Source organism: Rhipicephalus sanguineus, unplaced genomic scaffold (assembly GCF_013339695.2).
Source record: "Rhipicephalus sanguineus isolate Rsan-2018 unplaced genomic scaffold, BIME_Rsan_1.4 Seq304, whole genome shotgun sequence".
In the NCBI taxonomy this organism is placed as follows: domain Eukaryota; kingdom Metazoa; phylum Arthropoda; class Arachnida; order Ixodida; family Ixodidae; genus Rhipicephalus; species Rhipicephalus sanguineus.
The window spans coordinates 109,546-137,192 of NW_023614978.1; the positions used below are offsets into that span (position 1 = coordinate 109,546).

General features: G+C 47.6%; 1 protein-coding gene across 1 annotated transcript in view; it reads right to left on the minus strand.

Annotated features, from left to right (window-relative positions):
* Positions 1–27,647, minus strand: part of LOC119376978 (WW domain-binding protein 2-like) — a 152,083-nt gene that overhangs the window by 41,549 nt on the left and 82,887 nt on the right. Inside the window, 1 exon segment of the mRNA XM_037646630.2 lies at positions 21,260–21,472. Coding sequence (XP_037502558.1) covers positions 21,260–21,472 — 213 coding nt within the window.

A 27,647-nucleotide genomic window follows, 5' to 3' on the forward strand; every position in this document is an offset into this window, starting at 1 on the left:
CAGTACATCTGGTATACGAAGTTATATATAAAAACAATGTGAAACACCTCCGATGCCGATCAAAGGCTCGAACCCGCGCGCTTCGTGCCTCACAGCAGAAGAAACTCTAACCATCTTCATTTTATTGCCGCTGAATGCCAACCAAATATCACGACTCTTAAAAGAAAAAAGAAAAAGAAGCGCACCGGCATGTCAACGTCAGCATTGTTTTTATGTACCAGTGCCTCCCTGTAAACAGCTCTAACTTCGTCTACACCGGTGGGCAATAAACAAGCGAGTAATAAGCGGTCACTTAAAAGTTGAGAAACAAGATAGGCACCTGTTTGTGAGCAACAAACAGGTGCCGCGCCATGACATCGAGACTGCGTGTTTACGCACGACCGCATGTACGAGCAGTAGTCGGTGCGACAGCATAAACACACCGTGAAAAAAACAAAAAAAACTAAAAGATTACAGTCCAAGAAAAAAATTCATTGTATACCTTAAGAGTGGCAGAACTTGCTTGCCCTGCTAGAACGAGTCCAAATATTTGAGGTGGTTTTCCAACAGACAGTGCCGAAAATATATGACATCGACCACTTGCGACATGTTTGCGTCGCCGTATATTATTAACATCATTGACCCTCAACAGATCAAACCTTTTCAAGACGTCTCACAGACCCATTTTCTACGTATACCGTATCTCTTGATATGAAGGAAAGAAGTGTTAATTTCAAGGGCTCGTTTTCTTTGTTATACACGATATTAATGAGAACTAACAGACAATAATGCCAAGGAAAGAATAGGGGATGTTTTTAGTAGTAAATGTAAGGTAAATGTGAAGAAAGAAAAGTGGACGAAAAGATAGCTTGCCGCGGGCAGGGACCGAACCTGCGACCTTCGAATAACGCGTCCGATGCTCTGCGTCCGAGAGCATCGGACGCGTTATTCGAAGGTCGCAGGTTCGGTCCCTGCCCGCGGCAAGCTATCTTTTCGTCCACTTTTCTTTCTTCACATTTACCTTACATTTACTACTAAAAGTATCTCTTGATATGAAATTCAGCGCGCCAGAACGAAAAAGGCCCACTGCAACTGCAGCCGCATGCATACCTTCCATACAAACGCGGAGCTTCGCACGTGCCAGTGGGTTGCCAGACCAGAGACGGTGCCGCCTGCTAGGCAATATGGCGGCGCCCACGAAACAAAGGTCTATATAGTCACTGCCAACCGCGTGAACATGTGATCGGGCATTATCTGTACAGGTCTTCGCAGCCCAGAATGGCACCCCGACTGTCGCTTAAACTGTTGACACGCTTCGCAGCAGGCGACATAAGTGTGCACATTGCTTTACATATTCGGCCACCTGAAGGGTTCTTGTAGCTCATGGAGCATGGATCATTGGCCGATGTGCCCTCCTTTGGAGTCACCCCGAACGGCTTCTAGTATTTCTGTACGGCGAGGAGGTATCGTTCTTCCGAGAAGTCCTTGTGCCATTCATGATGGTACAGTGTGTACGTGATTGTGTAGTGCAAACATCGGGTTTGTATCTGTGCTTGTTATACAGGCAGTGATTGGCGACAAGCGTCTGTCCTCTTGTTGGGCTTCGAGCATATGTACTCGGGCGAAATACAGCATAGACCGCTTATAACGTAGGTCGCGGGAGCCGGGAAAATCCGCATTATAAGCAGTACCGCACTATAACCAAAACGTCACTTTAAAAGCTTATTCATATGCAGGTACTATTGTAAACTCACCTTTAATAAGTTTTTGACAAGGCAACACGCAATAAGGCATTGGAATGCACACCAAAACGAACAAAAATTTATTTTTCAATGGAAAAATGCGGTGATCTTTGTCTGGCGCCGAGCCTTCACTGCATTGTGCACCATTTCGTCTTCAACGGCGATGATATGCTGGAGAGCTTTCTCGCTCAAGTTCTGCACGCAGAACAACTTAAGCTTACTGACATAATCCAGAGCATCCCTGGATGAAAGTTCTGGTGTGCGGTCCTCCTCATCGGTATCGTCGTCCGATACCTCGTCACCGCGATCCTGCACAGCTGCCACGATTGCCTCGTCCGTGTCTGCTTGTTCGCAGACAATGTCGTCACAGTCGTCGTTCACGAAGCCTTCGAAGGTGTCGTCCTGACCAACAATGTTGTTTCTCATTAGGTCCGACCACACATCATCCACATCGACGGCTTCGTCGTCATCATCGTTCGTTGTATCCCGATCGCCTGCTGCGGTGTTGCGAACGAACCCAGCCTTAGCGAAACACTTGGCGATGGTCGATGGTTTTATCTGCCACCAAGATGCCGTGACCATGTCAATGGCGTTACGCAGATGACCTTCATTGGTTGATCTCGCTGAATGTTTATCAGCAGCCTCTCGCATATGCGCCTTTTATAATGCGCCTTCACTGGCGCAATCACGCCTTGGTCCATTGGCTGTCTCTTGCAGTCGTATTTGCGGGCAAGAATTTGAGGCTTACCGCCTTCAGCTTCAAATTTACATGATGAGCACTGCAGTTGTCAAGGACCAAGACGACTTGCCGCTTTTCTGACATCATGTCTTCATCAAATTTTTGAAGCCAGTTCGCAAACAGCTCCCGTGTCATCCAAGACTTGCTGTTTGCTTTGTATGTGACTGGAAGGCACTCCCTTTTTTGAAGCAGCGCGGCCGCGCCGACCTCCCAATCACAAACAAGCGCTTCTTGTCGCTGCCATCCATATTGGCGCAGAAGAGAACGGTAAAACGCACCTTCGAAGCCTTTCTACCGGAGCAACGCTCGTGGGGCAGTGTGAGAGTTCGGTTTGGAAGGAGATTATAAAATACACCAGCCTCGTCCGCAATGTATATGTCCCTCTCGGCGTACTTAGACAGCATGGTCTCCATGTTACATTGAGCCACGCCTGAACAGCCGAGTCATCGACTGCTGCACTCTCCCCGGAGATAACACGACAGCTGATTCCGTGTCGGTCCTTAAAGCGCTGAATCCACCCGTTTAACGGGTTGAAGCCATCGATTCCCAGTAAGGTGGCAAATGACCTGGCTTTCGCTTGCAGCATCGGACCGCTCACAGGCACATTTTGGGCTCCCACCTCGCAAAACCACTTGTACAAAGCGGCGTCCACGTCTTCATATTTTGAAACACGAATCCGCTTTCTTGCGAGTGATCCAGCATCCCCTTGAAGCTGCTGTTGCACCTTCTCTCTGTTTTTCCAAATCGCCGACACTGTTGTGTCGGCGATGCCGTACTTCTGGGCGACGGAAACCTTCTTCATTCCACTTGCAACATCTTTTATGATGCTCTGCTTTGCCTCGAGAGATAAAGCTTGCCGCTTTTGTGGGTTGGAAGGACCAGGCGGCATGGCAGCTCAGTGCAGCGCGACACAAGAAGCCAGAAGATCGATAACACAACATGTGTACCGGCCACGCACAAGGCACAAGGCACAACGCACACAAACACGTTTTCCGGTGGCTAGGCCTACGACACTGGCGACACTCTTCGAGGCATGCACGTAGAGAGCCAAAGAGTGAAGGATTGGACTGTGTTGTCGGGGCAAGTCTGTCAACCGGCCACCCCCCACGAATGAATGAACCTTCCCGACGACTTCTCTCTCGCCCGCGTGGGCCTCCCGGTCGGCTCGGCAGCGGTGCCGCACGAAGGAGGGAAAAAAAAAAAAGGAAAGCGAGAGAAAAGAGAGGCCGGTCGCGCTTCTTTTCTTTGCGCATTTCTTTTTTCCCCCTTTCAGAGGGGTTGGCGACGAGTTCCATCGCTGCGTTTTTCTTTTTGTAGAGGGTGCAGCGGGGTGCGCTCTTCGGAGAAACCGCACTGTACCCGGTCTGTCGTCGCGCGCACCCGCATACTACGCGGTACGCTAACACATTGAACTCAATGGGAGGTGAACTGGTGGTCACAAAAAACCGCATTATATCCGGTCCCGCACTATAGGCGGTTACGTTATAAATGGTCTATGCTGTATATGCAATTTGCCGGTTTCCTTCCATGATGCGAGTGGGTTGCGTAAGATGGCATATCGGTGATGTTATTTGAGAGCCCAGCATGATGACGCACGTCGAAATCACATTCTTGTAGCGTAATAAACAACCGGAAAAATTTCTACTTGAGCTATTACTTGGAAAATAACCACGTTCAGGCAGCATTATAAGTTACTACGGTGAATCTGCGCCCGAACAAATAGCGCCGGAATTTATCGTCCACGCTTCACCACTCAGGGCTTTCAGTCTCCCTTTATCAGAGGGGTAGCACCCATAGGGTGGTGACCTGTGTGTACATACAGGTTTCGATGCGGCCACATTGAGATGTTAACCTTGCTATTTTTTGCCCGCCGTGATGATCTAGTGGCTATGGTGCTGAGTGCTGACCCTAAGGTCATCGAGTCTCGGCCGCGGCGATTTCGATAGATGCGAAATACTAACTTAGGCGCACGCTCAACACAACCAGGTGGTCAAAATTTCCACAGCGCTCCAGCGGCATCCCTCATAATCATATCGTGGTTTATTTTTATTTTTCTAACTTCGTAGTTTTGTATCTTGAACAACTAAACGAACAGTGCTGCAGTGGACGCATACGCTACGGTTGGCACGGTGCACCCGACGTTTTCTGACCTTATCATAAGTACAAGTCACGAGGCATAAAAATAACAAAAAGATGGTTGATCCCTCTGTCATAGGAATCGGAATAACACGAAAGTAAAGCGTGCCCTTACAGAAGTACAGTACAGTCGAACTCCGCTACAACGAACTCCGCTTAAACGAAATTTCCGGTACAACGAAAAATTCTCGGTTCCCCGTCAACAGTCCATAGGCGTCAATGCATAAATATGCTCGCCACAACGAACACTTTTTCTGCTGCCGTTCCGCTTCAACGAAATTTGACGATGCCATTCGGGGCTCAAAAATTTAATTTACCGTGCAATAAACACAATCTCGGACATTTTGATGCATTTTAGAACATAAAAATACGAATTCAAAGTCTGAATCGCGTGTTGGAACCACCAGAAACCGCCGCTGTTGACTGAGCATGGGGGCCGCCATTGCTTGATAGCGACGGCGATCAGACTGCCCTGCTTTCGCAACTGGCTTGAGTTGCTTCTGAGTCGGAGACAATCCGAAGCCAAAGCTCAGTTGTCGACACTGGGGTACAATCGCGAAACGATAGCTTTTCCAATGCCTTTCCAATACTTTTCGTGCTTTTCGCGCTTCGCTAGTGGTCAGAGCGACGGTATGTACATCCGCCACATCCGCAACGCGAGCAGCCCTGTGGTGCAGTCGTGGAATGGTGCCTTTTCCAATGGTAATGCTTTTCGTGCTTTTCGTGCTTTTCGCGCTTGGCCAGTGCGACCGGTGGTCGGAGCAACAATTCGTCCGCGTTATCAACGGGATCAGCCAGCCGCGAGTGGTGGATAAGAATAGCATAGAACAATGCGTAAGTCATCACTCCGCGATAGCACGCCTGCATGTCGCCGTTGTCGGCGAATAGTTAGTGTTAGCGTGTTGGTGCAACTGTGCAGTTCGTGTTGCGCGCCCGTGCTTGTTTGATTCGTTCGCGGAAGCCGTTGTTTCTGCGTGCTTTTCAACGTGGCGTCGCTATGCATATATGAGAATCGCGTCGTAACGCTGCTGGGGACGCAAAGGAAGCAGCAGACACTTTTTTGAATATTGGAAATAAAAGTTTCACTGTTCTACTAGCTCAGGTCAGCCATATTTTTTTCGATTTCACTACAACGAAATGTTCGCTTCAACGAACATTTTTCTGAGCACCGTCAATTTCGTTGTAGCGGGGTTTGACTGTATAACCTCGTTACAACGGATCTGTTTACAACAGACATTCGGATATTACATGCCAATTTGCGGCGTTATGCCGACCTCCGTATTTGTTCCATTGATTGAGCTTCATTTACAACGGATTCTGGTACAACGGACATTCGGATATAATTGACTAAAATGTCAGGCCAGCAAGGTGGTCAGGTCTCCTTTAGAGCGGACTTTTCTACCAGGACATACCAAATTCAATAACTTCCAACTTCAAACATCGTTTAGCATACTTTCGGGACGGGAACAGTGCGCCGCGGATGTCGACATACCGATTTAAGAACGAAGACCGCCGATCTCCGGTCTGTAAATGATCAGCTATGCCTAGCTGAAGCGACAAAAAATCGACGCGCAGCGTGCTTGGTGTTGCGTTTTGGGACACTGACGCGCGAAATTGCTATCCGCTGCCACTGCTTCTCCGAGCGGGTCGCTGCGCGGCGAGCTTGGCCGGGGGGTCCGCTGCCGATGTGCAAAATGCCCATCCGCGGTTTTGAGGAGCCAGTGGGCGATGCGATTCGTTGCTTGCGACGAAGGACATTGCGGCTTCTTCGTTTTTGCATGTCCGCTAGCGCGATGTTCTTGCCCGCAAAGTTCGGATTTGTCTCGTACATCGGCACCGTGAGCGGAGTTAGGCCTAGCCACGACATTGAGTAGAAAGCTCGGTTGCGATGTGCGTGGCCGCGGTGCCCGATGTTTCAAAGTACGTCATGCTCGATTGCAAGTACAAAGAGTTGTCCCGCGGTGGTCATCGTCATAAGCTCCGAAGTGCTGATAAGAAGAACCTCTAACAGCGGGTACGAGTCAACGCTATTACAGTCGCACGTCTGCGACGTTTGCGACGAGTGCGGCGCGCTATCGTAATATGATGATAGAGCTTCCACTTGCAGCATCGTCGACCCGTGAACACAGAACGAGTGCGAACGCGTCACTAAGTAGCGCAATGTTCGACAGCTACGACCTCGCGACGCACAAGCAGCAGACGACGATCCCGAAGCGAGCATCACGGCAGAAGCAGCCAATCCTTGAATTTAACTTCAAGCATGTGCATTTTGTACGCTTGTAACTGAATAGAGAAGCCAGCTGAAACGGAGAACTTGAACACTGAGAAATGCTCTTTACGACGAGTCCAAATGGTGGCGACTGGTTGCGCCGTTGCCAAGCTATAATATTCAAGAACGCTGTTTTTTTTTTTGCTATTTTCACCAATTTTCGCCAAGTCGGCAGACGCAATATAAAATTTTATAGCACTTCTACGTAGTTTTCAGTGAAGATATTTTGAAACCAGATAGAAAATGGGCTACAGAAACTGAAAATGCGATTTTCCAAAAATCGCATATTTTTTTGTTCCCCGTTAAAAATAAGACCATGTTTGTGACTCGTAATTCTCTCCTGTATAACAGACCCATTCAGCGTTTACATAAAAGTCTGTTGTAACAGTACTTGGATTTTACATACTCCCTTTAGAACAGACCAAAATCCTCTTCACTATGAAGGTCTGTTGTAATGAGGTTATACTGTAATGAATGTTTACTGTACATTGATATAAGAGAGTGTGCACAATGTATATTGATGTCTGGCAGCTATAGCACCGTTTAACGTGGATACACCCACTGTGATGATGGCGGTACATCTCCATCCCGACGACTAACACCCGTGTTAAATGATTCAGCAAAACCTTGTGCTAGCTGTAGTAGTTAACGGTGAAAGCGTAATCAGAGAAGAAGGTAAGAGAGCCAGAAGAGAGTCCCATATTGGACGCAGAACTTGGTCGCCATCCCGTGGCATGTTGAAATGTGATTGAACACCACGGCCGGACTGAAAGCACATCGTGCCGCCCCGCCCCGGCCACGATTTTTCTCGGAGCGAGTGCGTGAGCCAGGAACGCGGTGTTACAGCCAGGTGAGGCAGGCGCACATCGCAGAGCCATTTTGGTTTGGATTAGCGTGATGCTATGAGCGAGGCCGATGCTTTTACGATGCTTGGGCTAAGATTGCCACCTCGCGGTATGTTAAGGCATTGACAAAATTGAACTTCTATTCAAAACTCGCCGAATGGGACGGACGTGTAACGCGTTGCAGGTGTTAAATCGCGGAGGCCACAGTAATGACGAATTATAGTTTGTAAGGGTTGACGCTTGGGCAAGTTGGTGTGGATTCATTTCAAATGTTTCAAACGGCACTCTTTACCTTGTTGTCTCATCCTTCCTAATCGTTCTATGCGCTGTTAAGGGGGGACACTGCTCTTAAAACTTTTTTTTTTCTTGATCGATTTTGATGAAACTTGGCGACTTTATGTATTTTGAGTGCCGATTTCAAATATGCAATTATTTTTCCATTATGATGTGTAGTTTTTTAAATTACAAATATTTCATGTGCCTTTTGGGGAGCAAGGTTATTTCTAAGCTGACTGCATTACAAAGTAAATGAGCATATCACGATAATCTGCAATCAGAACTGTGTGCAGTGCAACAAAAATGCAGTGATGCTACCGAGGACTTCTGATTTGGAGCAATTTTTGGAGCAGCAAAATTTCCGTTTTGGAGCACTTTGGAGCAGCAAAATTTTCATCTTGGAGCACTTTGGAGCAGATAATTTTGCATCTGGGAGCACTCTGGAGCAGTGAATTTTACATCCTGGAGTGCACTACAGAAGCATATTTGAATACCATTGAAGCACTGGAATATTACTATGGGGCTCTTATGAAGGCTAGAAATATTTCGATTCATTGCAAATCTCATGAAAAAATCATCTCAGGAGAACTCCATATTCACTCGCTAAAAAAAAAAAAGAAATAAGGGCTCATGCACTTGAGTGTTCTGGATTAACCTCTTCGGCGATTATTTTCGACACTAGCAAATAAACAGAATACCGGATCAATAAAATTGCACTTCATGAAATAACACTCTAAATACATCTATGTGGTCATCAGCAGATATTGTAGACAAACGCCGTGATGTACAGCAGTGCCTCAATGCCAAAGAGCCAAACTATCCCTAATGCATTCCCCTAAGAAACTCCAAGGCGAAAGCCAGGTTCTTTTTCTTCTCGATCGACGGGTTGATCCTCCCCCTCCTTCTCTGCAAGCTATCTGCACCTCACCTGGTTTTGCGCTAGCTCCATGATTGGCGGACCAATTACGGAAGCAGTGTAAAGCGACGATGTCATGCGATGGCGTCATCACGTGACATCACGATATATGACGCCATGATGACGTCACAAGTTTGACGATCTATGACGTGATCATGACGCCATCACATGATGATTATTTTTTGCATCAATCGACTGACGCCGCCGACGGTCAATTTACGTGTTGATGCATTAATGCGCATTAATGTTTGATGCATTAATGCGCATTAATTACGCATTAATGTTGCGTATTGAACGTTAACAACCTGGCCCTTACATACCAAACTGTCCTCCACCATGTCACCTCTTTGCCATGCGCGAAACAGCTTCGCTTATCATCCACTTCACAGAGTGAAATGGCTCCTCGACTTTTTTTAAATGTTTATCGTGATAACAATTACATGGACGCTCTCCGCGGATTTTTGCCGTCGCCATTGCCGTAATTTTCTGTATAAAGACCAAATTAATAACATCACCTTGCGCATTCTAGCCGCGGGTAAAGCTCGCGACCGCTGGCGACGAACGCGGCTGAAGCGGAGATTAAACTAGCCGGCCGTCTGTCTCCGTCGCACGGACAGCGCATGAGATAACATCTTCCCGCGTGCGGGCCTGCCGTCGATTGCTCATCAAACAGAGAGGGAAACGCCCCGCGCGTCTTTCGTTAGGAGCATGAAAGGACACCAGGGGAGCGGAAGGGGGGGGGGGGGAGGGGACCGCATCGTTCGAAGGGCGCAGTCGCTTGCGCGCGCGCTATCTCGAGGCATCGGGAGACGGCTCGTAAACCTGCTGCGCTCTCAACGCTTACTTCGTGTTTAGAGAACTCACAGCAAGAAAACGCTTCGGTTCCTGGAGCGGCCATAGTCCCTTAAACCAGTGTTTTGTTAAGTTACGCGAGATCGGATCCAAAAGAGTTAGCTGCTAGCCTTACTTCGTTGAACAATACAATTTGTTGGTATCGCATTTATTACTTCGCCCTTAAGCGAAACTGAGTTCTTTTAACCGTCAGCTCTGACCCCCGAAAGCGAGGGGCGGACGTGTAACATGGGGCAGCCGCTTCACTGTGGGCCGTCAGCGACGGGCCTGCTACTGACAGCTGCGCACTTGCAGCTGCTCCGACCAGGAGATATGCTTTTATTAATGAGATGTCAGTTTTAAAAAGCAAGCAAAAAATTCGAATTGGAACCCTAGCACGTGAGCTCGAAAGGGCAGGGCCTTTTAGGGGGTATTTACCGCAGAGTGATTACAAACTCGGACGTGCTGGTATAAGCAATTACGAAAAAGCTCTTCCGAATGAGATCCATGGATAAAGTATATCTGAGGAAAAGTGTGAATGCGTTTCCACCGTTCGCGTGCTCTTCCATAGACGCGAACAAGGAAAATTCGATATTGTCCCATATATCTACTGCTAGCGATCCCAGACTTCATTCCGCGATGTCCGGAAACAGAAGATGACAGACATTTTAGCAGCACACGTGTAGTTATTACTGAACATTGCTTTCATTACGTGCCGTGCGACGCTTGAAACGAGCTATCAGCAGCGTTTCTAGAACAGACGACGTCCGCCGATGAATCGCCGTCGCACTTCCTTGCTACCGATAGGCCTAGACGTCACGAGCCTCTGCGGAGAGCGCGTTTTGCTGTCGAGCCGACTTGCAGAACAGAAGCTGCGTCGGCACCGTGCATGGCATCGTGGCTTACTCGAGACGCATGCGCGAGCGCTATTTATTCAGCGGAATAATTCTTGGTCCATGGTTGCGACTTTGGCAGCCCCCAAGATCAAGCTGCACATGTCTGACGCGCCGGCCGTAGCGATTGTCGGTGATAGACGCCCCCAAACCGAGGCTTTGGCGCAGTTTGGCCGCATTTTCGTCGATATTATCAGGATGGCGCAGTAAATACAATTTGGCGCACTTTGGCGCAGTTGGCGCAGGAGTGGAATCACTGAAAATGGATGTTCTAACCCATTTGAACAAAAGTTATGGTACGTTGAACGTTCGCGAGTGAGTCAATTTCACGCTAGAATTTCACTTGTGAATGTTCAGCATACCATAACTTTTGTTCTAATGTGTTTAGAACATCCATTTTGTTGCACTGCGCACAGTTCTGATTTGCAGATTACCGTGATATGCTGATTTACTGTGTAGCTAACTTAGTTTAGAAAAAATCTTGCTCTCCAAAAGGGCACATGAAATATTTTGTATTTAAAACTACACATCATACTAGAAACATAATTGCATATTTGAAGTTAGCACGCAAATATACATAAACTCAGGGAAGTTTCATCAAAATCCATCAAGAATAAACTTTTTTTCAAGTGCCATGTCCCCCTTTAACATTTTGTAATGACGATTATTTACTTTACCGCTCCCAGAGGGCAACACTACCCCGCCGACCGGGAAAGTGGTAGATATAAAAGGCGCATTTGTAAAGCTTCTAGAGTCCTGTGACCGTGGCGCAGTGGAAGCGTGCCTGGTTGTAGCGGACATAGCGGTCGTGCGTTCGATGCCTGTTGACGGAACTTTCTTTCTTTGCCATCTGATCGTGTAAAGTTTTTAGACGTCATTTCCGTGACGGAATACGTCACTGAAGTCTTGGTGGACCCCAACATAAACACTTTCGTGTTAATACATTCCTCAATAGCTCAAGGTGGTGGTGCCCATATCTCTTATGAAAAATCGTCTATACATCAGTGATTGAACCTTCCAGAGTAATCTCTGGGGCTCGCGGTAAGCTCCAGAACAAGCTTTACTACTCGTGTCCTGCGTGTAATCTTAACAGAACAATTGATAACAAGTCGCGAAGCTGGCCAAACATTCCGGTGCTTGCACGGCGCCAAGTGCTGCTTGCAGTTTTTCGGGTCTACCTTTCCAGAGGTGCACTGAGGTACGGAGGCAAAGCCACTTTTCTTTTGCTATTGTTTGCTTTCTGACATAATTTCCATTTCTTATTTTTCTTCCTTCTTTCTTTTTTTTGCGTGGAGCGTCTGCACATGTTCTGAGGCGATCAGTTTCGGTTTCGCCGTCAATTCGATGATGAATATCTCAAACTACGTGCAAACTTTTGCGATTTCTAAAAAACAAGTATGCCATAAATTGGCACGCACTACAACTTTGTAATATAAACACACTGCCCTCAAGTGAATAATGAAAAAGTGAAATAAACGAATTTATGTTCATTAGTCGCTACAGCATACTTGCCAACCTCACAGCATGAAAATTCGGGAGACCGCAGTGTGTGTTGTGTGTGGGGGGGGGGGGCCTTTTACATAGTGGAAATTACCGAGACTGGAGACTGACATCAGAAAGGGGTAAGGATGTTTGTTTTGAGCTGCTTGAACCAAACTTCTTTACTTGTGAAGGCAATCAAGGCAGTTCACAGGCGCACGTGGTACAGAATCCGTACTTGTCACCTTTCCGTGAAGTCACAAAGCGTGGAACACCAGCTATGTACGAGTACAGAAACACTTGCAAGTACTTTGATTTTGACGCCGTCATCGACCTTCTAACTGAACTCTGGAAACACGCAAACCCCCAAGGCAGACGGCGTAGCGTACAAATGCGGGGGCCAAGATGGAGACGCAAAAGTTCTGGCTAGGCTCAACGGGAAACGACTGCTGCAAATGACTGAACGGTGGCCGGAGCGGCAAGATTGCGACACGGGGCGCTGTTTCTCCCAAGCACGCCGATAATCGAGAGTGCAAAGCACAATGGGGGCCGCTTACTTACCACTAAAGCCCCTCCATCGCGTCTACTGCCGCTTTTTTAAGTACCGCCATCTATTGTTCGACGACGACGCCCGCTTCCGGTTCCGGAGCTTCCGGAAGGAAGTTCTTGAGCCACTTCCTTCCGCTTTTTCCTTCCATCTTGTTTCTGCGCACGCATGTGCACACGCGAGAAAGCACATACAGTCGAACCCGTTTATAACGAACTCGAAAGTATCGCGAAAAGTGGTCGTTATATCAGTAGTTCGTTGTATATGGACTCGCCCTTAAAAACGTGCGCTTAGCGGCCAAGCCGTTTTTTTTTTTTCATTGCACTTTTATTAAAGTGCTAACAACCCTTCGGTGACAAGCTAAGCCTTTTCGCGTCGTGAAGCGACGCCCGCTGCGTGCTCACGAGTGAATTAACCGCCTTTGCAATGAGCTGACACCGTTTGACCGAAGCGCGGTACCGCTATGTGGAGCCGATCGTCCCTGACTAGTTGCGTGCAGCGCGTCACTTACTCGACTCGCGGAGTCACTGCCGGGCCGCTTGCTGGATGCCGTATGCGCGCGCTTGTACGTTCTTCGTGCTTGCTTCACTCCGGACCGTGCACGGTTGCGGCGAGTAGCTCTTCGTTCAACGCGGCGAAAAACAAGCATTTTGCAAGCAACGCGCACTCTACGTCTCCGCGATGCTCTCGCGGCCCTGCACGACGATGCGCGGCGCACTTGATTTGTCACCTAGTCAAACACGCAGTATACGCTGGCTGTCAGTGCATCGACGTTTCTCGGTGCCCGCCGCTCAACAACAGCGAGCTACTTTCGTTTCTACAAGCGACGCACACTTTAAGCGGTCTCGCACGACGCGGCGGCGGCGAACGGCAGCATGGCGCGCTCGTACCGCCGTCAATCCGCAGTGTACGGCGTACGCCACACGCGCAGCCGAGCAGATATACAGATGACTGTGATAAGGTTGTCCGATAAGTCATAATGTTCATCGACGGCCGCCACCTCGCCTTCGCTCTTTTCTGATGCTTATCCGCGAAGGCATCGCCGCAATCGCGCGGAAGTCGTAATCACCGATCGACCGGTCTCTGCATGCCGTTACCAATAATACGGACGACCTTTCGCGGCACATTGTGGCGTCGACGAGTTTAGGGACGCAGTGATCCTTTTTGCGATGGAAAGTTATCGCGGTTATCACTCCTTGCATTTATGCCTTCTTGCGTTCCAAGGCATTGTTTGGTTCATCGCAGGCGGTCGTAGCTGCAGAGAACGGCGTCAGGAAAGGTAACCTGCGAAAGCTGACCGCAAGGCTTCATGCTGCCCACTATTTTTTTTTTTCCTCACTGCCATTCTGCCACTCAAGAAACGTCTGGAAAGTGAGCGACCTCGCTCGCAGCGTCCGAAATCTGCGTGCGGTGCTCGCCGATCTGGGTACTTAGTCGCGAGTAAACTGCAGCGGGGCACGCGCGAGTGCGCGCCCCTTTCACGCTTTAGAAGGCATGTTTTAACTTTTTTCGCTTCGTGTGCGCCATATTTTTACCGCGACCGTGTCTGAAGTGTTCGTTGTAAAAGTAGGAGGCTTTGAAAAATGTTCGCTATATGTGGACGCAGCTTCAATGGTTAGCATAGGAAAATCGTAAGTGCACCCAAATATGGTCGTTATAACCGATAGATCGTTATATCTGGGATCGTTATAAGTGGGTTCGACTGTATTTGCTTCTCCGTTTCGCAAGTGTTGTTGTTTTGAGGTTCGTCGTAAACTGCCTGCCGCCGAGCAAGTTTTCGCTCGGTGTTTCTGCGTCGCGAGGGCTTTGGCAGGCATGGGGCAGGTGCATCAACCGGAAAAGCAGCAGAAACATCATGGCGGCACTTCGGCTTCCGCTAGGCGGGGAACCGGTGTAAAGGGAGAGGGGGCGGACGAGTTGGTGCTACTTAACCTAGCCGGCGGAAAACGCATGGAGAGGCTTTACTTACCACCAGTCTACCGGCCACACCTTCTTTGGAAAATGAAATGTGCTCGACAGTCTCGCCGTCTCATTATCGGAGCGCTCATGCAGCACCGCGGCTCCGGCCGCCGTTCACATTTGGCAATCTTTTTCCGTTGAGACTGTATCTTTTCCCTCGCCTTCTTTTGGTACGGTGGCGAGCGCTTCTCACGGCCAGGCCAGCCTTCGCCCAGATGCACAGTGCCTAGAATGTACTCAGCGGTACTCTACGATACGGTTACAATGAAATAGAAGTGTGGTGGCAAGTGCTCTTCCGCAGCACCGCCACAGCAGGAAAGGCTGACGTACGTGCGTGATTTTAAAAAAAGAGAGAAAAAAAACCCGCCTCTGTTGTGGTGGCCACTTTTTGGGAGATTCGAGATGACATTTGTACAATCGGGAGATTAGGTCCAAATTTGGGAGTCTCCCGGACAATTCGGGAGGGTTGGCAGGTATGCTACAGTGTCACGTTAACTGCGGTAAAGTATTTCCGCCTCGACGTGGAGTTTGTGTGCGAAAACGACAGGAGCCTCACTGTCATAGGATTTTTATAAAAGTCTGTATTGGTTAAGGAAAACACCCTGTATATACATCTTTATATATATCGCAACAACAAAGGGTTTCTCAGTCTGGCGAAATATTCATCACAGAAAAGTCACAGACGCGCGTGCGAAGCAATTCTAATTAAGTTTCGCTCGGGGTCCAAGCTACATCTAATGATGCTCGGACAATCACCAAGTTAATATAAACAATTCCCTTGAATCGGTCCAGAACCACGCTGCCAGGTTCATTCTTTCCGATTATTCCTACTGGTCAAGTGTATCCGCCCTAAAATCCCAGCTCTGCCTCCCCTCACTTTCTTCTCGCCGCAAGACTGCTCGTCTAATATTATTTTTTAGATTTTTCCATTCGCTGCCTCCAGGAAACCAAATCATCATCCCTGCACATTGTTCCTCTCGCCACTCGCACCAAAATGCTGTGTATCTACCACGTGCACATACGAGCACCTATCAACGTTCATTTTTCCTCCATACCGCCGGAGAATGGAATGCCCTTCCATCCGATATTGCCCTCATCACCGACACTGCTCAATTCAAAGCTGCCATTGAAGACCATCTTTCAAGTCATGAAACCTAACCTGAACCGCCAGTTTTTTCGTTCGCACACCCCTCATGCAATGTCCCAGGTGGGACCTTTGAGGTATTACGAATAAAAAAATTTAACGTAAGGGTAGGCAGATGGTAAACATGATGATCATCAGCTAGACTTGGCACATGACATATCGCTGCGGCAAGTTCAGGGTGCGATCATTACACGAGTGCGATCATTATTCGAGTAAATATGGTATGTGTTTTCGCTGAAAAAAACAATTCTAAAGTAAGTGATTTAGCCTTATTGACATTACAAGCTATTCTCTCAAGACTATACCTTAACAAAAGATCGACAGCACGTTGCCTAACGCTGATGGTTTAAGTTTTACCGTCCTAAGATTCTTTTTTATTGCTGTTAATGCTTTTTCTGAGAAAAAGCTGTCCGGCATAATTACAAAATACCCTTCGTTATCTGAAATTACTGGCCTGAGTTTCTTCTCCACACAATAATCAACGAAAGGCCAGAACCCTTGATACTAGCAACGCAGTCTGAAATGCAGTGGGAGCGCTCTTTTTCAGGAACTCGTCTAGTGATTGTATGCGGAACGTCTATTGGTTTCAGGTTCGGCTTAAAACAGCTAGACTAGTTCCTGAAGAAGAGCGCTCCCATTGCATTTTAGAGTGCGTTGCTAGTATCAAGGGATCTAATATGCACCTCAAGTGTCCTGATCCTATCCGGCCTTTGGTTAATTATTGCCTGGAGAAGAAACTCAGGCCAGTAATTTCAGATAAGGAAGGGTATTTTGTAATTATGCCGGACAGCTTGCTCTCGGAAAAAGCATTAACAGCCATAACAAAGAATTTTAGGACGGTAAAACTTAAACCATCAGTAGTCAGGCAACGTGCTGTCGACCTTTTGTTAAGACATAATCTCGAGAGAATAGGTTGTAATGTCAAGAAGGCTAAATCATTTACTTTAGAATTGTTTTTTCAGTGAACACATAAGAACGAGATTCCATTTCGAGCAATTGTTTCAGAGGCAGGCACCTGGCAAGTCGCTGTATCTAGTTATTTGCAGAACTGCTTAACTTCATTGAGTTTTTCAGACCCTTTTCGTATGCGCAATTCTCAGGTGCTAGTTCAGTTTCTCTCAGAGGAGAACCCCCGCTGTTGTAAAGCTTTTAGTATGAATATTGAAGACCTTTATTTCCTTGCCGCATGAGGACTTGTTAAAATGTGTTAATGAATGTATTAATGAACAAGGGCACGAGACGGTTTTCACCATAAATGTGATGTTTCTACCGGGCTTTTCTAGAAATTCTTTCCATGTATTTAAAGTCGACGCTGGTAGGTTGGAAGGAAGGCATTTATGTGCAGAAATCAGGGATATGTATTGATTCTAAGGTTGCTCCGGTTCTTAGTGATTTATACCTTAGCGAGAATGACAAACTTTTGGAAGGTGCCTTAGGTAATTCTGTCATTAAGGTATTTCGTTATGTGGACGATTACTTGATTTTTTGTAGTGGTGGGGGCTTTGAAAGTAGTAACCTCAGTGAGCGAAAAATTTGAATTAAATGGACGAGGGCTGAACTTTACTAAAGAGTTGCCTCAGAATAATGGAATACAATTTCTAGACATTTCCTTAACATTTCAGAAGAACCACGTGCTGGCAGTATGCTCCTAGATCTTCAAAACGCTGTTAAATTTTTTGTCGAAGCACTTGAAGGTTGTAAAAAAAGGTATCGCCATGTCTTGCCTTACGTCTGCCCTTACCAAGTCGTGCGAGCACAAAATGAGTGATAGCTTGAACGCACAGCTTACGCGTCTTTTAGATGTAGGTTATTCCCGTGATGCAGTGGCCACTGTCGCTGAGCGTTTAAAGAAGTCCATGAAAGTTTTAAAGAGATGTCATCATTACACGCATTTGTATTTTGAACCCGTGAACGTACACTGGACACTAGAATTGAGTAAAAAGGTGATTTTTTCTTCAGACGCTACCAGAGGGTTGTCGTACCACGTGGAGTCAGCATAATTGTGTCGCATAATCGAGGTTTTTAATACATCATTGCTATGAGGGCTTTGTCGAGACCAAACCGATTCGTCGTAAAATGTAGGACATCACGAGACCGGGGGACGTATCATTGAGGTTCTCCTGCAGTCCTATCTGAACTGTATCCGTAGGTGCGCTGGTTGCACACTCTTCCAGTGATGGAAGTGACATTTTGCTTTCTGGAGCAAATTCTGGAGCAGAAAAAATGCTGCCTTGGAGCAGCCATAAGTGCTTTTGGAGCAGAAAAAGATGGTTTGGAACAGCAATTGGTGTTTTTGGAGAAAATGGCGAAATATTCCGTGTGACTCCTGGAGTTTAAAACATAATTTAAGCATTTCAAAAATATTAATATTATTATTAAACATACTGCACATACAACAATCGCTGCTAATTGCAGTGATTACAGTGATTGCAGTGAAGAAACATAATTAACCACATGGATGGTCATTGAACACTAAGTAAGATGAGCTATAGTATTTAAGATACCAGTACTTCTGGCAGAAATCAAGCGATAAGGCTGAACACCAAATTATAAAAGTAACCGCAATCACATGTAACCAAAGAAGCAGTTTATAAACGGTATGAGATCAAGGCAATCTTACTTTCATACACCAAAACAGCCGGCACTGAAAATTAAAAAGGCAACTAAATGAGCTAGCTATACACTTAAAATGCCACCTCTTGTGGCATAAGTGAGGTCAAAGTTAAGTAAGTGATAAAAGTAAGCCACACACCACATTCGTCACAGCACCAGTTATTGATCAGTATGATCTTGAACTAATCTCACACACATTTCACCAAAATGGTCTGCTTCTCAGGTACATAGCTAAATGAGAGATATATTAACAATGCTGGTATACAGCTGGTATACAAGCGGCATACTAGTATGATAGCGTACAGCTTGTTTTTGCTTTTGTTTAGGCTCGCTGGATGATCACACGGTCAAAGTTCATTGCTTTCAGTTTTCCAGCGCCCTTTCGGAGCAGGTTCGGAGCAGTTACTAATCAAAATCAGTTTAGAGCAATTGGAGCAGCACTTGCATCACTGCTCTTCTCTGCACAGCTGCACAGTAAAACTATGAAGCATACATGAATACAGTCGAACCCACTTATAACGATCCCACATATAACGATCTATCGGTTATAACGACCATATTTGGGTGCACTTACGATTTTCCTACGCTAGCCATTGAAGCTGCGTCCAGATATAGCGAACTTTTTCAAAGCCTCTTACTTTTACAACGAACACTTTGGACACGGTCGCGGTAAAAACATGGCGCATATGAAGCGAAAAAAAGTGAAGACATGCCTTCTAAAGCGTGACAGGGGCGCGCGCTCGCGCGTGCCCGCTCCAGTTTACTCGCGATTAAGATACCCAGATCGGCGAGCACCGCACGCAGATTTCGGATGCTGCGAGCGAGGTCGCTCACTTTCCAGGCATTTCTTCAGTGATAGAATGGCAGTGAGGGAAAAAAAATAGTAGGCAGCATGAAGCCTTGCGGTCAGCTTTCGCACGGTAACCTTTCCTGACGCCGTCCTCTGCAGCTACGACCGCCTGCGATGAACCAAACAATGCCTTGGAACGCAAGAAGGCATAAATGCAAGAAGTGATAACCGCGATAGCTTTCCATCGCAAAAAGGTTCACTGCGTCCCTAAACTCGTCGACGCCACAATGTGCCGCGAAAAGTTGTCCGTCTACCAGAGACCGGTCGAACGGTGATAACTTCCGCGCGATTGCGGCGATGCCTTCGTGGATAAGCATCAGAAAAGAACGAAGGCGAGGTGGCGGCCGTCGATGAACGTGAAATTATGCCTTATAGCCGACAACCTTATCACAGTCATCTGTAGATACTCGGCTTTGCGTGTGGCGTACGCCGTACACTGCGGATTGACGGCGGTACGAGCGCGCCATGCTGCCGTTTGCAAGTTCGCCGCCGCCGCGTCATGCGAGACCGCTTTTTTTTTTTAAGTGCGTGTCGCTTTGTAGAACGAAAGTAGCTCGCTGTTGAGCGGCGCGGGCACCGAGAAACGTCGATGCACTGACAGCGAGCGTATACAGCGTGTTTGACTAGGTGACAACTGAAGTGCGCCGCGCATCGTCGTGCAGGGCCGCGAGAGCATCGCGGAGACGTAGAGTGCGCGTTGCTTGGAAAATGCTTGTTTTCGCCGCATTGAACGAAGAGGCTAGTCGCCGCACCCGTGCACGGTCTGCATTGAAGCATGCACGAAGAACGTACAAACGCGCGCATACAGCATACAGCAAGCGGCCCGGCAGTGACTCTGCGACCCGAGTAGGCGACGCGCTGCACGCAACTACCCAGGGATGATCGGCTCCACGTCGCGGTACCGCGCTTCGGTGAAACGGTGTCAGCTCATTGCAAAGGCGGTTAATTCACTCGTGAGCACGCAGCGGGCGTCGCTTCAAGACGCGAAAAGGCTTAGCTTGTCACCGAAAGGGTTGTTAGCACTTTAATAAAAGTGCACAAAGAAAAAAAAAACGGCTTGGCCGCTAGCACACGTTTTTAAGGGCGAGTCCATATACAACGAACTACTGATATAACGACCACTTTTCGCGACACTTTCGAGTTCGTTATAAACGGGTTCGACTGTATACTCAGAGCAACAAATATGTGCAACAAAGAGCGCACTTATTTTATTCATGCAAACTTCTGTGTTTATGAAAAGGCGCAATGAAAGGACACGTAACACAGACGAAGAAGATGACACGAAGACAAGCGCAGTCTTGTCATCTTCGTCTGTGCAACGAGTCCTTTCGTTGCGCCCTTTCGTAATCATGATCCCTTACCAACTCGCCCAACTATCAGTGCTACTGAAAATGAAACTTCTGGGTGCCTGGCTCCCAGGTTTACTGCGTCCGCTTTGTCAGCCTCTCACAAGTCAGCCACGCACTGCACTGGGTCCAGGATTGGACTAGATCAATGTGCACACCTTGCCTGGTGGTGACACCAAAACTCCCACTACTCGGTGAACGATTCTACGCTCACACAATGCTTTGCACAGCGAAACCTGAGACCAGATTTTGGCCACCTTTTTGGGCAAGTGTTGAACCACCCACTCAGTGCAACAATCGGCAAAGCCATTCCAGGAAGAAAAAGCAAAATAACTATTTGCTTGAAAAATGCTCCGAATGACCAGAACCTGGAAGGATGCATTATTTTGTTTAATGATGACTCATCTTTGGCATCCCTCATGGAGTACCAGGTGGCAAGGCAGATAAAAGGGAGTTCCAGATTGAAAAAATATGAGAGATCACGCTGAGGTTACGTGGCATCGTGAGCTGCCTTCAGAAAATGGTGCAGGAATTATCGCTACTTTTGCAGCAGCACTGGCCCAGCTCTTAACACCTCTGCTTGTTCAAAGCCATTGTTTTCTTTTCGTTTCATACAACCGGATGCGACATTGATTATCCAACCTCATGTGGCATTTGGGAGAGTGTGCCTAGGCATGATAGGTGAAGCACCATACACTGATAGGGTCCGGAGGGCTGTGCAGGAGGGGGTCCCGAGTATCCAGCCTGGGGCACGTTGAAACCCGGTGCAGGTGCGGGACCACTGGGCGGCACCACACCATTGGGGTAGCTCGGGGGCGCCCCTGCCGGGTAGCCGCCAGGGTAGTACTGGGGGGGACCATTGACACCGGGGTACGGGGGTGGCATGTCGCTCATGAACACGGAGTTGGCTGCAAACAAACGCAGCAGGGACACACACTGAGCGGTGAAAGGAAGCAGGGCACTTCTTTCACTTCTGGGGTTTAACATCCCAAAGCACATCAGGCTACAGCCGGGAGCTTCAGACAGTTTCTAACCCCTCTTTAAGGTGCACCGATATCCCTAGCATTTTACCTTCATCAAAATGCATCTGCCATGGCCGGGTTCAAACCCCCGATTTCTGGTTCAGCAGCCTAGCATTGTAACAATTAAGCCACCTTCAGCAGAACAGGTCTAATTAGCGTAGCTGCACCAGTACACTGCACTTGACGCCAGTGCAGACAAGTTGCCACGTGTCTCTTCCAATAATAAGGGGTTTGAACAGTGCATGCAACAGTGCAACATCATAGCGACAAGTCGCATAACTGATGGATTGTGTGTATCTCCTAGCACGTCAAAAAGCCATCTTGCAGAAATCACTGCTCCAGTGAGGTGGTGATTTCCCCTAATCATTCATGCTTATCTTCAAGTGCTTATCAAGGGGGAAGCAGTTTGTTGACATAAAGTTTTATTAAATATTGAAGCTACGGTTATATAAAACATTCTTGACTATGCATATTCATTTGCTGATATGACCTCAGTTTTATGTACACTGCACCATTAATTTTAGAATTAGCTATTAATGAAAACATGTGATCAGAGTTTCATTGAACTGGCAACACAGAAGATCTTGAATGCTATACATGCCTAGGAGTGCCACAAATAACGACTTCTACCGACATTATTCACTTACAGTCTGCCCTCAGTAAACTAACAGATTGGTGTTCCTTATGGCAGATGCAAATCAACATAGATACAGTTAAACCTGGATATAAAAAATTGACAAATTCCCGAAAAACTTCGTTATAAAGAGGATTTCGTTATACGGAGGTTCGGCACGAAAATTCGAAAAAAGAAAAGCTTAAAGGGACCGACAACTGGCCAGAACGGGTGATTAGATCCTAGTGGAAATGAAAAGGCCGTGAATTATAGTGACCGATTCCAGAATACTTTTCGCGATCTGGGTAGGATTATATTTTAAATCGCGTTTAAAAGTAACAAAAACCGGTATGTCGCGCAGCCTAGCGAGCGCCATGAACTAGACGTATGCAGTCTTAAGCACTTTGTTGTACGTAGTCCAATGCTTTTACACGCACCAGAACGAGGGCTGAAATTTTGAATATGCCATGGTTATTGTCAAATCCCGTTTGTTTTCTAAGGTAAAAGAGTAAACCATGAGATGTGGCGCTGCTTGTCGTGGCTTCCAGTGAAACGGAGGCTGCGGCGCATGCGCGAGGCGTCCGGCGGCGTTTCCCGCGTAGCTCGACTCCGGTCGTATCGGACTTTTGAAGAGTAGCACGCGAGTTTGCGCTGCTGCTCGCAAAATGCCATCGACTTACTGTTCTGTGGAGGATTGCTACCACTTCATGAACACCACTGCTCGGGTATCCTCCCACTTGTTTCGTTTTCGGAAGGCTTAGCTTGGCTGGCTTGACTAAATGTGATAAGCGACCTGTGTACGGCCAAAGTCCTTCTACAAGAAGCCCCAGAAAAGCGCTATAACTATTGTAAAATAATTTAATAGGCTAGAAAGCAGTAGTCGCGGCACCACAGGCTTTGCAAACGTAACATTGCCTTTTTATACTTAGGGCATAACTTGTCACCACTGCTGGCGTATAATCGCTATCGCGCTCACCTCTCCTGATTGCAGCATGTGATATTAAGACTGCATAATCGCTGCAGATCGAAAAACTCTGATTACAAATGTTTTACGGCGTTCTCCGCGTTACCACTCCGTGATTAGAAGCTCTGACCGGTAAGCTTCCCGTTGCACTCAAGAAAACGGGTACCGCAAAAGTTGGTTGTCGGTCCCTTTAAGCAAGAAAGTAACTGCAGCAGAACTCACCCAAAACATTATTTCATGGTAAAAAACTGCGTGATTTTGCTCTGTTGTTTGTTTATAATGGACGGCAGCATTGACCGTTCGTACGACATCAATGAACACAACGCTGCTCCGTCATCATCCAGCGAGCCGGTGGCACGGCGCAAAAGGTCGATGGCGTCCAGCACCTCCTTCGGGAGGGAAAAGCGCGTGCCGAGTCGTCCTCCAAAGGTCCGTTGTCGTCACGCGGTCTCGGACAGTTTTCTGCCAGAGCCTCATCCGTCATCTCCTCAGTTGTGACAGCGCAGTTGTCCGCAATATAAAAAAATCGCAAATCTACACATCGTCGGGGGCTCCTCCATTCGTGCGCAGTGAAATCGAAGCTTCGGCGAGATCGGCGGACATGAAGGCTCCTCCTCTCCGGCGTCGATTTCCTCAGCCTGAACCTCTTTTGAGATTCGGGCCTTGTGGAAGCAATTCGCAACAATTTCAGCGCTTGTTTCTCGCCAGGACGCTTCAAGCATCTCAATTGCTTGCACAATGTCCACCTTCGTATCTCGCTGCAGACGAATGTCAGGAGCAGTTTTGGATTAGTTGCCGACGATATGAGCACTTGACACTGATAATAATACCTTATCAAGGGGCTGAATGAGCGATGTACAGTTCGCGGGTTAAAAACTCCAGATCAATGTAGGAGAGCTCGAGCCCTTCTACGTGGTGAGCAGTGCAATTGTCTATGAACAGACAAATCTTGCATCCTTGCCTCTTGACGTCGTTGTTGAAATCCGTCAGCCACTCACTAAATATGTCGCGCGTCATCCAGGCTTTTGTGTTCGCCACATATTTACGGGCATCCTGTGGGTTCCATTGAAACACCTAGGTCGGGCGCTTTTGCCGATGACCAGCGGAACTCTCTTGTCACTTCCGTCTGCATTTGTGCACAGCAGCAAGTCAAACGACGTTTGCTCTGCTTACCACCGTGGCAGACGTCGCCTTTAAGGGTAAGGGTACGGTTCGGAAGCAACTCGTAGAAAAGCGCCGTTTCGTCAGCGTGTACACATCCGATGCTTCGTAGCATCGGATGCGTAGTGCTACAAAATACCTGGTAGTTTGTGTTGGATCCAAGAGTCGGCGCCATCTCTATCCGCAGAGGAGGACTCGCCACTGATCACTTTGCCGACGATCCTGTACTGCATTTAAAACCTTCGAGCCACCCGTTACTGCCTTTTAAATCATCGCAGCCCAGGATGCAAGCATAATCCCTTGCCTCTTGCTGCAAAACAGTGCCGCTGATGGGTACGTTTCGTACCCGCATGTCCATAAACCATGTGAACACAGCTTTGTCGACGTTGGCGTATGTTGAAGATTTCAACTTCTTTTTGCTGTCCGTGCCACGCTCCACAGCGCTGGGAATCGCATCTTTCGCGCTTAAAATCGTCGACAAAGAACTAGCTGCGATGCCAAATTTGGCAGCTACATCCTTCTTTTTTTGGCCTCCAGAAACGGCGTCCAAGATGGCCATTTTGTCCTCAAGAGTCAGTATCTTGCGTTTCTTCGTCGAAGCACTCATCCTTGGATTGTCACAACGGGTACTGGATGCGTGGCCACGTGTCGGTTCGCACAAGCGCGAGGCGTCGGAAACGAAGAGCGAGCAACACGATGGCGTCGTACCGAAGAAAACAAACAAAGAAAGACACTGAGAATGCAGAAAGGCACAGCGCCAACAGCGCTACCGGCGCTGCTTGCAGCTCCCCCTTTTTCTTTTTAAGTAGTGTCACCTAGTGTCAGGTTAGCGAAGTGAAGCGCAGAGACTTGCATAGTAACCAAAGAGTGGCGCTGCCAGCGCGCTGAAAAAAAAAAAAAACATTTTTTTTCTTTCTCTCTTTGGCAAAAGCAGCGTGCCGGCTTGGCAGGCTAGGCCAGCTGCAGCAAGTGGCGGGATTACGTTTGAGGAGAGGGGTAAAGGTCACGCCCGCGGGCCCGCGGCGGCAAATTCGCCGGGTCGAGAGATGCAGGCCCGCCTCGCGCACGCTTGCACGCATGCACACGTGCGCTCGCTCTCGCCGTGCCTTCAAGCGCGCCAAGCACGATGCCGCCGCTTCGCATTCCGTCGCGGCGAAGAAGGTGCTTCGGGTTGCTGCTCGCGCAAAAATGACAAAATTTGGGCCAAAATCTTTAGGTCGTTATCGGGGAAAATTCGTTATTTCGAGGGGGTCTCCCGCTGCCACTTCGTTACGTAGAGGTCTCAAATACATGTGCTTCTATGGAGTAACGGTGGGGAATAGAAAAACTTCGTTATATACAGGAATTCGTTATATGGAGGTTCGTTATAAGCAGGTTTAACTGTAAAACTAAACACCTTAAGTTTAGCATGACAACAAATTCTCAGACCAATTCATACACAATTGACAATATCATAATTGACACAATTTTGACATAAATACTTAGGTGTTATATCAATTCGACCTTGACATGGAATGACCACATAGAATACATAACCTCTAAAGCCTTAAAAAAGCTCGGTCTCTTGAAGCGACGCCTTTAGTATCTCGCGAACCATGACACCAGGTTATTAGCTTATAACTCGCTCATTCGTCCCTCGTTAGAATACGCATCTGTTATTTGGCATCCCCATCACATCACCTGGACAGATCAGCTCGAAGCGGTCCAAAACAAAGAAGCCCGGTTCATCTTACCATCTTATTCTCGATTTCAAAGTCACAAAACTAAAAAGCACCCTTGATAAGCATTCACTTGCCTTGCGCCGAACACTTGCCCGGTTATCCTCTTTCACACCCTCTACCATAGCGGCACGCCCTTTTCGTGATCTCACATTTATCCCGCGCACCACATCTCTTCTAGATTAGACCACGCCTATAAAGTCAAACCAATTTTTTTCTCACACCGATAAATACTGCAATTCACCTCTCGCACTCTCAATAGATCAATAGAATTCACTTCCATCTAGCATTGCCACCATCAACAATCACCAGTCCTTCCAGTCAGCGCTCCACTCGTTTCTCGAGCACGATACCACTTTTTATAAATCATTTTATTGTACTTATACCGCATGGATTCATTCATTGTGATCATCTCAGAAATTGTACAAACATGGAAAATAATCATCCCGACACCATTGATATTTGTAAATCATGTGGTTTGCATTGTATTAATAATATTTCATTTTTCCTGTATGCCTGATATTTGTTAATCATGTGGTTAGCATTGTATTTATATTATTTCTTTTTCCTGTATGCCTGAATTATCATCTTTACGTTTTCGTATTGTGTTGATAGTATTACCTTTTCACTTACTGTATGCCTCAATTGTAACTGTATCTCTCACTTCCAAATTAGACGTTTTCGCATTGTATTAATAGTACAGTAATCCCTCGTTAACTCGAAGCCGTAAAATCCAGGGAAAATTTCGAGATAAGCGGTATTTCGAGTTAAGCAAAACGCCGAAAATGTTTGCCCAGGTCACTGTAAAAGAAAAGCCAGTGCTGCCAGGAAAAGCTCCACTGCACGAGACGGCAACCGTAGTAAAGCACAAGAATTCAGAGCGAAAAAAAAAATTTATTACCGAGGACCAAAAAACTGCGTGATGCTCGCCTGTTTCGCGTTCGCGTTCGGTCCCAGAAAGGCGTTCTCCAGTTGCTCAACACATCGCATGAGCCGTTGGTCGCCACCGCTGCATTCGACCTTGTTGCGGAGCAAGCGCAGCACGTTACGTGTTTCTGTCGTCGTAGGCACTTCTCGGGGCTCTTCCTCGTCTGCATGGTCTTCTGCGTCGTTCACGGCCATCTCAACGATATCGGCGTCCGACAGCATTCCGGTAACGGGGACGTCCGCCTCGTAGAGCGCATACTCCTCAAAGGCCATCTCGCCGTCTTCAGTATCGTTCACGCAGCCAGTTGCCTTGCGCACTTCATTGCACAGCTCATCACAGCCGCTGAATTCTGCGCCAATGTCTTCTTCGATCGATTCGGGGGCGCGAGAAAACCCTGCATGTGCGAAGCAGTTAGCAATCGCCAGCGGGCGTAGTTGGCGCCAGGCTTCGGCCATCAGATTGATTGCACCCAGCAGATCGATTTCATACTTTTTCCCATTGTCGTATGACAGCAGAATTCGGTGCAGCAGGCTCTTCCTATAATACTTGCGGGCAATCTCAATGACTCCCTGATCCATTGGCTGGAGAACGGACGTCATGTTCGCCGCAGGAACTCCAGCCTAACAGCCGCCAAGTTGTCGATTTTTCCGTGACCGGGGCAGTTATCCACAACAAAC